This window comes from Lichenostomus cassidix, chromosome 1Ab (assembly GCF_008360975.1).
Source record: "Lichenostomus cassidix isolate B80296 chromosome 1Ab, HeHo_3.0, whole genome shotgun sequence".
Lineage (NCBI taxonomy): Eukaryota > Metazoa > Chordata > Aves > Passeriformes > Meliphagidae > Lichenostomus > Lichenostomus cassidix.
In genome coordinates this window covers 5,697,506-5,710,811 of record NC_139481.1, presented here as the reverse complement: position 1 = coordinate 5,710,811, position 13,306 = coordinate 5,697,506, and the positions used below count along the sequence as shown (strand labels likewise).

Genomic DNA, 13,306 nt, shown 5'->3' with positions numbered 1-13,306 from the left:
AAAAAAAAAAGATTCTGTGTGCATTCCACCTTCATTAAAAGAGTTAAGGGTACTCTGCATTCTACAGTACATGGCAGTAAAAGGTGGACACCTCCACAAAATACAGAAGAGTCGAATGAGCAGGTGAGAGAAAGAGTCCATAAAGGTGCCCAAGAAAGGTTCACCTGAGAGGAGGATTGAGCTCCATCACTTGGAGAGGTGAGACACACAGAGGATGCAGCTCCTTGTCCTCACAAGAGGTATCTTGGTGCATGGCAGAGCATGAGCCCTGCCTGGGTGTGCAGCTGGTCAGAGCATCCCTGCTTGGCCAGAGGAGCTCAGCTCTGCCTCTCTGCCTCTGCCCAGGGCTTGCTGAGTGGAGAGTGAAGCTGCTGCTTCCCCAGTTCAGGCTTTAGCAGGTGGAGTGAGACAGGAGCTGTGTGCAGCAGCTCAGAGATATCTTCACTGCAGCTCTGTCTGCCCTGCCTGCAGCTGCCCTGCAGGAACACTCTGCTCAAGGTGCCAGCAAGTATTAAGTTTGGAGTAATATTTTTGTCTGATATGTGTATTTGTCCATGAAGGACTCTGCTGAGACTATCGTGCTTGGCCATGGGACCCTACCAGAGATGGTAAATTACCCTTGAGGAGGGCAGTTTGCAGGGAAGTTTTAAAATTCAGAAAGAGCCCAGCTTTCTGAATCCCAGTCTGTGGAAATGAATTTTTTTGGCATTTGTTTTTAATGTCCTGTGATGTGTGGGTGAAAAAGCCAGCGAGCTAGACTGGTAATTAATTTTCCTGACAGAAACACCAGACAATGAAATTACCCTGCCACAAAGCAGGGTTGCTGAAGTAAATACTCTGGCAGCAGCAGGCCTGAAAGCAGGACGGGGTCGTGTGTGAGGTGCAAGCAAATGATGAGGTGGCACTTCTGCCTCTGGGGACCCTGGCACCCTGGGACACTGTCACCAGCAGCTCTCTGGGGTACACAGGCACATTCAAGCTGGGCTCCAAAGGGATGGGGAACCGACTGGAGCCACTGCTGAGCTGAGGAGCAGGTCACCCTTTGCTGCCCAGGCAAGTAATGTGGTCAGAAAGGGGTAGGAGATGTGGGAAGTGGGGATGGGGTGGCTGCTTTTGTCCTGGAGATTGAGGCTCTTTGCAGGGCTCTTCAGTCGTTCCCAGGCTGGTGGCAAGTGGTTTCTAACCCTTTGGTAGATGCTGGTGAGATTTGTGTGAGCTGTAGAGCAGGTTGTGCCTGTGCCTGCAGGACAGGAGTACCTTCTGTTGGAAGACACTAGGGCAGCTCATGGGAGAGGAAGGACAGGAGGGCAGAGTTTTCTGTTTTCCTGTTGTGTGTCTCGCTCTGGAGGCAGGAATTAGTGTGCCAAGAGTGCCGCAGATGCACAGCCAAAAAATGGGGGGAGAGCAAGAAATGGGGATGTTCTTGCATGTGGTGAGGTGTGTGGCAGCTGCCTCCACTGTGTGCTAGCAGACAAGATCCTCACCACAATCAAGAGGTTGTGAGTCTGTGTTATAAAACCTGTGCTGTTGGTACAGAAAATAATTCCCTGTGCAGCCATGGAGAGATCTGCTGAAGATCAGTGCTGTTCAGGAGGATCTGCTGCCGTGTTGAATGTCCTTATGATTTATGATTGCAATACTTGGATGTGCACACTTGAATAGGGCATTTTCCCTTGGTACACAGTGTTAGCAGCTGCAGAAGGGAGAAATCCCACACAAGAGCTGGGCAAGACATGGAAACTGTTTTCCTTCTCTTTGGGAAAGAGAATTACACCATTCTTATTGCTGAGCTAAGTCTGAGTGCTCTTAGGAAGACGAGGGTCAGTTGTGCAGTGGACTGCATGCACATTTTAGGACCAGAGTTATTTAATGTATTAATTATCTGTAAAAAGTGCTGGGCCAGTAGTGAAGTGTTCAAGCATGCAGATATCACAGACTTGCTTGGGTTAGGCTGCAGAAAAAAATGAAGAGCATTTAAAGGACTTGATCTAGATTACAGAAAACATTATGCCAGATCAGTGCAGTACTGAAAGGCAGTAAACATTGGAAGACAAAAAATGAACTATTTCTGCATAATTTTATGTCCTAAATTAACTGCAGCTTCTCTGGAGAAAGGACTGTGTGTCTCAGAGGATCTCCCAGATAAAACATCTGCTGAAATGCCTCGTGTCACTCCAAAAGCAAACAAAATATTAAGCTTAGGGAAGACTGGAACGCGAAAGCATTCCTGCAAATAGTGTAAAATAAGTCTGGGGAATATTGTCGTGTTTAACTCTTTCTAGGCCTGTTCAGCCTGTCTCCAAGCATGCCAGGAAGAGGAGCTGTAGGGTCAGGCAGTGGAAATGGATTGAAACATCCATGGGAAGCCAGGAGCTGCTGCAGACATGGGAGAACAGGGCAGAGATATAAAAACAGCTTGTGCTAGAGGACAGGTGATTCAGGCACTTCCATCTTCACCTCCAGACCAATCTATGTGAACATGAAGTGAGAGGTGACAAATTTAAACCTGATGAAGGGAAATCAGGTTTTAAACAGCTGAGTTAAGATGCTGTGGAAAGCAGAAGGTTGCCTGTGGAACTCTGTGCCACAACATGTGATGGAAGTCAAGGTCTCACCTTGTCTTTAAAAACTGACATGCTTAGGTTAAGAAAGAGAGGAGTTGCACATGTTAGATAGATATTATGTGCATTTTCACCATTGTTACAATTCATAGAATGAATGTTGTTTTGTTAAGTTGCATTTTATGTGTTTAAATAATAGAGACATCGGTTTGCATTTTTCTTCCCAGCAGTGGATTTTCTTATGCATGTAAAAAAAGACATTCTCTCCTAATTACTGCACTCCAGAAAGTGGAGCTTTAAGGGAAACCCACTGGACAGCCAGAGACTCAGGAGAAAAAAACAACAAAAAAAATCAGAAATTTTGGAGCCTCAAATTCTAGGTCATCCCTTCTTGCAGGGGTCTGAAGGTGTTGGCAGCATAAGTGTGGGGAGAGAGAGAAGGAGGTGTGTGCTGCATATGACAGCAGTGCAAGTGATTTTTCTGAACAGGGAGTTTTCCACACAAAATCATGTTGGGAATATCCCTGTAGTCCACTCCTCCACTCGAGCTGGTGGGAGGGATTTGAAGTCGAGGCGATGCGTGGCTGAGCTCTCATTAGTGACCAGGGACATTTCGTTCACAATGTGGAAGGCAGACAGGGAGAGGCAGATGGCTTTGAATGCAGGATTTACATAGTAATGAGATTCAGGTCACCATAGCTGTCTTTTTTCTCTCTGCATTTTGTCTAGGTGTCGAGTAGTGTGTAGGGATGACAGGGATGACGGAATAGGGAGGAAAGGAGGGAAATTAACCCCTTGTTCGTGGGGAGAGATTGGTGTTAGAATGAAAAGTTTGCCACAGTGGGCTAGAGTGCAGTAGGGTATGACAGTGATAAGCACAGATGAAGCTAGAAGGGCTGAAGGTAGGCAGTTTAAGTTTCTGGCTTGTTTTTTGTGGGAATGACACAAAGAATTCTAACTTTAAAATCCCAGGATTTCCTGTGATTTTTTACGTTCTGCATTGCTGGTTTGAGAATAGATAGTTTGGGGCTTTTATTGTTATGAGTCCACCCAAAACTGGGGAAGTTTGTGGACTGAGGACTGGGCATGGATTCTTGCTACAGGGCCTTTGCTTCTTTGGAAAAAAATTACCATTTTGCTTGGTTTCTTAGCTAAAGACTTGTCTTAGCATGACTGTGTAATGGCGTGATTAAATCATAATATTTTCCACCGCAATTGGTAATCCTTAGTATGATCTCACTAGTGTCAGATCTTATCCTGATGACAGATGGGAAACTGGGAACCATGAGTCCTATTTCTAGCCTTGGATGGTGGCACTTCATTTACTCAATAGCCAACCCCAGGCATTCCCAAAATATGCATGAGGGCCCAAGAAACCCCAAGGCTATATTTAAAATGATGAAAGTTTTAAAGCAATATATGTTTCTTTTATCTGTCTTTTGCTTTTTTTTTTTTTTTTAAATAGTTAGAGGAGTATGGGAGAATAAGTTATTCTTTCTGCTGAACATCACCTGAAAGCAGAAGCTGTGGCTTTAGAATTGTTGCAAGAAGAACAGGAGGGAAGCTTTAGGAGATCCTTGTGTAAATAGGAACAGTGTCACATAGCTGCATGGGGACATGTAGGCAGAGGTGGGAAGAGTAAGGAAGATGTTTGTGTATATAAGGTTTGCAGTATTTGGAAAATCCTTTGCTTCTTTCACATAAAGGTTTTTGAAATGCAGAGCATTTGGGGCACATAGGTCAGGATTCATCTCGTCTCACCTTGGCCTCTGGAGCTGGGCAAGCTCATCTAACCTTGTCCCACAGACCTTTCCAGCACCAGCAGAGAAGGATTCAAACCACCCCAAGGCAGTGGCACAGATTCCCCCAGGAAGGGGAGGGGCAGAGGTGCTTTGGTGGCATCTCCTGGATGCAAACCCAGAGTGCTGCTGCATTTTGGCTGTTTGGGCTGAAAGGGAAAAGGAAATCTAATCAGGAGCCTGGGACAGACTGGGAAAGGAAGGCTTCCTGGCTACTTCCTCCTGAGGAAAAGGCTTAGGTCTAATAGATCTAATTACATTATTTCTCTGTTTTATTGTTACAGCCATTTGTTTAAAAAGTCAGTAATCCTTTTATACCAGTCCTGTAATAATTATTTAATGTCTGGCTGTTTGTGAACCCGCCAGGCTGTGTGAACAGAGGATGCTTCACCACAGGAGATCTGCTTGGTTCTCCACAGGACAGCGAGCTGGGCCTGAGAGCCTCGAGTGGGGGACCTTAATTGGGTGCCTTCAAATTCCCACTTACTGCATGAAAGCAGTGGTAGTTGTCTCCTTTACAAAATGCTGTGAAATACAGGGCTTTCTCTTGGCTGTATACAGCCAAAGTATTTCTCTGCAAGGATAAATATTCACCGACTAATGTTTGGTTAGCAGTGACCAGCAGGTCCCTCTGCTCTGTCAGAGCAGTGACACTTGTTGGCAGCAGCTCCACGAGTGCCACCATGGGCAGCAGCTGTCCTACACCAGGTCTGCTCCCCTTGCTGATGTTTTCTGACCTCTTCCTTTGCAGAGCCCCTGAAATCATCCTCGGTTTACCCTTTTGTGAAGCAATCGATATGTGGTCGTTGGGATGTGTCATTGCAGAGCTGTTCTTGGGCTGGCCCTTGTACCCAGGAGCTTCAGAGTACGATCAGGTGGGTGTGGGTATTGCCCTGGGTGCTGGTAAGTGCACACAGGCTTTTCCCTTCTCTTGTCAGAGAGAGCAGATGCTGATTTTTTCACTTTTGCTAATGATGGATCTGCGTTTCTTGCTCTCCCAAGTCAACCTTGTCGTTATTCACTTGGGCTATTTATTCCAGGTAACCAGTGTGGTATGCTGGCTTTTAAGCCCTGACTGCCTGAGTGAAATCTCAATCAAGAGTCAACTCTGCCATTGACTGGAGAGCTCTGTACATGTCTCTCCTCACTGAGCAGAGCAGGCACCCATTCTGTGCTGGAACAGCAAGTGCTGTAGAAAGGCTTATTTGTTAGAGGAAACTGCATGAACTGGGCTGCATTTCATAACCCCTTTTATGAGAGTGCATATTAAAAGCAATGACAAGAAGGAGAACGTTGGCATTGATGTAGGTTTCCAGTTAATATAAGCTGTCGTCCTTTTTCTCCCTATAGGCTTTTATGCCCTTTTTGTAGTCCTAAAACCGATAATGCAGCGGCAGCTAGAGCTAGTGGAATATTTACATTCCCGTAGTATTCTTCAGGCTGATCTTAGCTGTCTGCAAATGCAGCCTGAAAATGATCTTTTTTCTTTTAGGAAATAAATTTGAAAAGAAGGAAAGAAAAAAAAAAGGCAGGATAATAAATTAGTTTTAAATATATTGAAATGTTTTCTTGACTCTTCTTTTGAAACTAGTATTTTTTTGATCAGAGCTCTAAAGGTAAAATTTGGCAGGGGAAATAACTTGCAGCAAAGAGCAGGGCTGTTAGTGACTCCAAAGGAAATCAGATGTAGCTGAAAAACTTACAAGCATTTGCAAATCACATGCCAAGCATGAAGAGTAGATTTCTTTCTCTTCCGTGTTGCACCCCAAAAGCCATAAAACACACAGCTGAAAAAGAAATCACCATACCTTGCTGGCCAGCTTAACTGCCCAGCACAAAGCTTGCTCTGGTAAAGGATGAGGAGAGCTCCTGGGGAGCTGGGGAAGGGCTAGGGGCTGATCCTGGCCCTGGCTGCAGTACTGGCACTGGGCTGAAGACAGGATCTTGGTGCCTCTCAGCTGTGGGAGCTCTGATGGACCTCAGGAGCTGCAGAGCTGAGTAAGCCATGCACAGTGAACCAGGGCTGGAGTGCCTGGAGGTGATTGAAACCATGGCTGCTTTTCATGCCTTTATTTATGTAATGGTTTTATCCTTCTCTGTTTCTTCTCTCAAAAACACTTTCCATTCTGCCCTAGAATTTTCTAGAGTGGATGACTGGTTTAGTAGTTTTGCAGAGCTTGCAGCAATTTTGCAGAGTGAAAAATTTTGCCGTTCAGGGGTCAGGAGATGCCAAAGTTAAGGTTTTGTGTGGCACCCCAGGCGTGTGTGACATTGGTAATCACAGATCCTTTATCCTTTATAAATGAATAAAAGTTTGAGATCCTAGAAACACAAACAGAGTATCTTTTAGCTGTGTGGGTGCCAATGAGGTCATGCTTGTGGATGCAACCCAAATAACGTCATGTAGTCAGGAGAGACAAGCACTTTCCATACCATGAGGGTGTCAGTTGGTGAGTGTATATTTCACCTCAGTTCAAAGGTAGTCACTTCATAATCCTCTGTTTGGAATTTCAGACTCCTCCTAGGTGGAAGAAAACTGGGGAAATTTAGAGAGCAAATATCAAATTGTTGATATTACTTCCTGTAAGAGGAGAGGGTGGTATAAAAGGGTGCAAAGTGGTGAGACATCCCATTGAAATCACCATGTGAGTCCTCTTTGACCTCTAAAAACTTAGGGACTTTCCTCTTTTTGTCCTTAGGCCTCGTGGGAGTGCACTACAGTGAGTTTGCAGTGATGTATGTGATAAATGGAGGGAATTCCATACGGAAATTCTGTTCCTCTCATTCCTTGCACTGAGTTTTTTTGGGTGAAGTCTAACTACGTGCTGCATCTTTTTTTCATTTGTTCCATTGGCTCAAATGCCTCCTGCACTCCTTCAAGGAAGACCTCCAGAGATGTTCACTGGACAGACAGTAACCTCTCATCCTTCTCTTGCAGATTCGCTACATTTCACAGACGCAGGGCTTACCAGCAGAGTATTTGTTAAGTGCAGGGACAAAGACGACGAGGTTTTTCAACAGGGATACAGACTCACCCTATCCCTTGTGGAGGCTGAAGGTAGGAAGATACTCATTCTCATGTTTCTTTCACCTTGCAGCTGTTGGTAGGAAGTGAGGAGATGTCCAGATCACCTCAGAGCCTAAGTCTCTGCTTTTTGCAGACTTAGGGCTTGTACTGCCCAAGGTAAAACTGCCATCCCCAGAGTCTGCAGCCCATAATACACCTGCTTGGCATTGCAGTGTGGGAAATCTTAAGTCCAGAATTGATCTGGAAATCTGCCTCTAAGTAGTCGATGAATTGGTGTGTCGTGGGCAGACTTTACTCTAATCTCTGACTCATTGCGGGGAAAAGAAAAGGCAAGCATTTAAATTCTGTAATCAAAACCTGTAATAATGCAGGTGAATCCTGAGTGTCCTGTGCCAGCTTGCTGTCCCCAAGGAGAGATGCCAGTGGGCTTCTGGCTGGGATGGGATACTGAACCTCATGCTTGGGTGGATGTTAGAGACCCACCAGGGCTGGGAGGATCCCCAGAAGTGAAAGAGAAGAGATAAATCACCTTGTGATGTAAAAGATGTCACATAACCATGTCAGAGATCATGTAACTGGTGTCTGGTCAGGCAAGAGAGACACCATGGTCTCTGATGAGGACAGGATGAGGCACACATGGGAAGTGGCACATCATCTGCAGCTGGTTGCAGGGCAGTGTTGGTCAATGCTGTGTCCTCTTTTGAGCAGACGCCAGATGATCATGAGGCAGAGACGGGGATTAAGTCGAAGGAAGCAAGAAAGTATATTTTCAACTGTTTGGATGATATGGCACAGGTAAGAGCATTGGTGAGTAACCAGCATGACTCTTACATGCTTACCAGCAGCACTAACAGAAGGGAATTATAGAAGTTCTCTGTGAATTCTTGGGCCAGCTCCTGAAAAATACCAGGATTATGCCTACCAAATTAGCTGTTAGGTGCTGCTTTGTAGTAAAGCAGCCTTGGAAAGTGGCTAAGCCACGTCCCTGAGTGTTGAAATCCTGCATTTTCTCTTGTCTCTCCAGAGCTCTTCTGTATGACCACTGGCAAGTCATTTAGTTCTCTGTGCTTTAGTATTTCCACTTGTTAAAGGGTGACATTGGAAATATTCACCATGGCCACAGAAAAGTGTGCTGGCTGTAAAACGTGGCTGTCTGGGGGAATGGGATGTACTAACTCACTGTGTCAATTCTATGTGGTGGTGAGAGCTAATCCCAGCATAACCACTCCTGTGATGGGAGTTTGTGCTGACAAACAAACCAGTGTGCAAAACTGGCCCAACACTAGCACAGAAATGGAGTTTGTGCTAGCAAGGTCTAGATATTGTAACACTGACAAGTAAACATGGAGAACTGGAATCAGAGGAGACTGGATAATGCATGAAATAATATAACAAGTCTTTTTTTTTCCTGGCACCTAATACATTAATTGGATGTTTCTCATAAACCTACTGACAATTTTAATGTATTTTATATATTTTTTGCTCATAGGACACATAGATAAGTATCTGATGGCACGGTACTTTCTGTGATAAATACTCTGATTATCAGAGCTTGCCTGCTACCACATGGAAGCTGTTCATCTTCAGTGGAGGGTGACTAAGTGTTTCATTAGCCATTGACCCAGGCGAGCTGAACACTTAACAGTCTGTCTGGAGATGTGACATGCACAAGCCAGATGAGTGGCCACCACGGAGTCTGCCGTGGCTCTTCAGCAACTCCTCCTTCAGACAGGGAGGCTCACAGGACATGTGCTCCAACGAGGAGTAAACACAGTTTGCTGGAGACCTCACCATCTGCTCTTTTCCTCTGGCGCTCACTCCTGTCCCTTCTCCTCTAGGTAAACATGACAACGGATTTGGAAGGAAGTGATATGTTGGTGGAAAAGGCAGACCGGCGGGAGTTCATAGATCTGTTGAAGAAGATGCTGACGATAGACGCGGATAAGAGGATAACACCCATCGAAACTCTGAGCCACCCTTTTGTCACCATGACACACTTGCTCGATTTCCCTCACAGCACACAGTACGTGGCTTTTGTTCCCCTTGGGTTTGGAACTGAGGGGGAAACAGCAGAGAGCTGGTTGTGGTGGAGACTGAGTGTATCTGAGGGGTTTTGCTAAGATGTTTAATCCCTAAGCTTTAATCTTTTCCTGGTTTAAAAAAAAAACGTGATTGCCAACTCAAGGTTGTGAGAATTGTGTTGTAGGTGCTTGGCATTTAAAACGCTGCAGTGTGTGCTACATTAATTATGTAAATATTCAGTAATTACATATTTTTGCATTAAAATGCAGAAGAAATTATGCAATTAGCGCTGAAAGTATCAGTCTATTCCAAAGTAATATAGTCCTGATTGTTACTGGAGTAATCAGCCTTATGAGCAGTGGGGAGCTAACCCTTCCTCCCAGCACCTTCCCATCGTGCCAGGAGTCAGCGTGGGGCTGTGTGCTTTTTAAGGGAAGAGCTGTTCTGCAGCAGGCTGTTTTACAGGCATAAGAAACAGAACAAGGAGTTCAATTGTCAGCGTGGTTGTTGTCCACCTGTGTCACCTTAAATGCCATGCTCTGACCTCAGCTGAATGTGTGGAGTGGGGACAGGCTCCATGCCTGATGGAGATGGGAATAAGTCACACCTTCAAGCCTGACTGCCCCTTCTCCAAAGGCTGCACAGGCAGCCTGAAATGCAGAATACCTGCACCCAGCCCATTGCCCATGTCCAGTTCATGCAGGGGCAGCCTTCTCAGGTGGAAGTGGACAAGGCAGACACATAGTGGGAGTTTTGCAAAGCCTTCAGAATGCTTAGCTTTGAACATTCTGCTCTACAGCACTTGGCAGTTCAAGGTGCTTTCACAGACTGTCCCTTCCCCTTGACAGGAGAACAGTTACTGACACAGTGCTGTACTTCATTGGGTGCCATTTGCATGAGGGTTTAAAGGCTGTCAGGAGCTCAGGTACTAAATTAAAGGGGGCTGCTTGAAGAGCTGCAGAGTATGTGTTTGTGCTGCAGAGCAACAGGTAACTGTGTCAGCTCCCCTGCCTGTATGGATGGCTGTGGTATTTTGGGTCTGTTTAAGGTAGCTTTCCCTCTTTGAAGGAGCTGTAGCTGCCTTTTTGTTACATTTATCACAAGATAAGAGCAGCTGCTTAGCAGAAGGTAGTGGGTGCACGATCTGTGCAGACCCAGACTTAGCCTCCACAGCCATCTTTGAGCATTGTTACCTATAAATAGATAGTAAGTGATAAATGAAAACAAGATGGGGGATGATTGTGCTAAACAGGGAGAAAGTAAAGTTTCACATAAAAAACATTCATGAATAAAAAATTACAGTAAAAATACTGTGAGCATCACAGACAAAAGCCATTTAATTTGCAACAGTCATTCTGACTGTGCAACAGCTGATTGTGTAAGATAGGAGAGGTTTGTGACCTAATGCATTGCCGTCAGAAATCTTTCCACTAACGCAACAGACCGTAACCACATCTTCATTTTTGAAGTGCTCACTTGTGGCTGCTCAGGCAAAGCCTCAGAAAGATTGAAAATATCATTGGGGCCAACAGCAGTGAGAATTTTACCCAAATAAAGGATTCAGCATCACGTCTCTGAATACTAAATGTGTGCCAGCCGGGTGCATAACCCCACAAGCCCCTCCATGCTGAGAGCAGTGACTGGCAAAGAGAGCAATAAGCTCTAACCAGCATGGCAAGTGGATGGAAGTTTTGTCTGTGATTACCTGTGCTTTGGAGAATAGAAACTTCAAAGCCTTGAAAGATGCAGGGAGCTATAATCTCTCTTGGAAATAAATTGGGCAGCAGAAAACGTGAGAATATATGGAAGCTGTAGCTTCTGGAAGGAATCTCTGCTGTGGCACGTTTCAGAGAGGCTGCAAGTTGGAGCAGCATGAGAGGGGCTGTTCTGCTCACTTAGAAGCAGAAGCTAAGTGAGTTTAGTTTTCCATTTCACATATTAAACTTCCTGGCTCTTAAATTGCTGAGCACACCTCAGACTTTCTGTTTGTTTTGCTTTGTCCCTGCTGTTTCCCACACACCCTTTTTCTTTTGAAGTAAAGACAGAGAACACAGTATTGCATTTGTAGAGCTTACACCTTGCTAGATAAAACCATTTGGTAACACACACTATTCACCATGTGCAGAACATGTACTCTTCCCAGTGCTTTCTTTATGCAGGGAGAATTATATTCCTACTTGACTGAAAAGAAGTGATCCAATAGCCTTCTGTAATTATTTGATAAGTGTTTGATTTTGCTGGATGTTCTGTGACCAACAGGCATAGTTCTGGAAGTGAATGCACAAAATGGGCAGCTGTGCAGAGTGTCCAGAGCCTGGCTTGTCTGCAGGTGTTTATGGCCCAGATCCAGTTACCAAGATACTACTTGTAGGAAAAGAGAGATGACCATCTGAGTAAGAGACAGGACAGGGATAAAAATATCTAGGTCCTCTTCATGATCAACCTTAGGGATCATGTAAAGTTGTCCATTTTGAAGGGACGTTCTGTTTATTAAAAATTATGTGGGGATGTAGTCCCTACCTCCAACAGCTTAGATTGTTACAAATGCTCAGCATACAGCTGATTTCCACTGCTTGGAATTTCCCTTTTTCCGTGTTGGGATAATGGAAATAAAATAAATGTCTTTATACTCTTTGAGGTTGTGTTTCAGACTCTGAGGTCACATTTGTAAAATCAATTGTTGTGGAGGAATTGAGGAAAACCTGTATTGGTTTTCCGATGTCAAAAAAGGAGATTGTATTAAAAATACAGTCTTGCACAGGTTCACTGTGTTGTTGTTTCTTAATCTCTGTATGCTTTGATACTCTAATTATAAAAATGAAATACAGACAGTTTCATGTACCAGATGCCTACTGTGCTCTAGCAATGTAGAGAGTATTTAATCTCCTTTACTGAAGCACAAAATAGGATACTTCTCAAAATTTCCATTGCTATATCAATAACATTTAAGGGAAAGTCAGTGTAGAGGAAGAAGCTGTAATCACTCCCCCAGAGATCCAGTTCTCAGTGTGAGATAACCTCAGAACCAGATTCCCTCAGGGCATTGATGAATTTGATTTGGAATAACTTTTTGATATTAATTGTCCCACTGACTGCAAGAGGAGATGTCATGCTTCAAGATAAGCATCTGCACAAGCATTTAGCCAGACAGGGGCAATATTTTAACGGCTTGGCTGGACTCAGCTCTCAGTGAACTCCTTCTTAAAAGGAGCAAGTATGATTTTTTTAGGGGTCTTAGTGGAGAAGAACAGTAAAATTCTCCCTTACAAAAGATGTGTAAAACTATCCTTAGGCTTACACTGAGGCAAAAAGCGTGAGTTGTCTTTTCCTCTCAGGTTCAATCATCAGGAAAAAAAAATCTTTCTTGCTCTGAGTTTCTTTCAGTCTTTTAATATAGCCACTTTGTATTTCTTGTCCCCTTGTATTTCTGTCCCCTAAAGAGCAACCAATTTGCTTGCTTTTGTGACTTACATTGCAGTGCAGGGACCCATGGGAGCAGCCAGGAGTCCCAGGGCAGCTACTCTCACCTTGGCCTCCTTCAGTACAGAGTTAATCTGCCTCTCACCAGTTAAGAGAGACCTGCATAAAACAGCAAAGGGCTTTAAGAGCCTCAAAAGTGCTAAGCCTGCCGTGGAGACCCTTTGCAGGGCCACTGTGATGACCTGTTACCTGTGTTAGTTGCTTGGCTGATTTTCTGTGCCTCCCTTGCCCCCCTTTCCCTGCGCAGTGTCAAGTCCTGCTTCCAGAACATGGAGATTTGCAAGCGGCGGGTGAATATGTACGACACGGTGAACCAGAGCAAGACGCCATTCATCACCCACGTAGCCCCGAGTACATCGACCAACCTGACCATGACTTTTAACAACCAGCTGAACACGGTCCACAACCAGGTGAGG

The 13,306-nt window shown here is 44.8% G+C and overlaps 1 protein-coding gene across 3 annotated transcripts in view; it reads left to right on the top strand.

Moving 5' to 3' along the window:
• The window catches only part of HIPK2 (homeodomain interacting protein kinase 2), a 120,705-nt gene that overhangs the window by 80,602 nt on the left and 26,797 nt on the right, over positions 1-13,306 (top strand). For all 3 annotated transcript variants that reach the window (XM_085049583.1, XM_085049581.1, XM_085049582.1), the window contains exons 3-7: positions 5,112-5,235; positions 7,299-7,418; positions 8,097-8,183; positions 9,227-9,411; positions 13,138-13,300. In XM_085049583.1, coding sequence (XP_084905709.1) covers positions 5,112-5,235; positions 7,299-7,418; positions 8,097-8,183; positions 9,227-9,411; positions 13,138-13,300 — 679 coding nt within the window. The remainder of the gene's footprint in view (positions 1-5,111; positions 5,236-7,298; positions 7,419-8,096; positions 8,184-9,226; positions 9,412-13,137; positions 13,301-13,306) is intronic.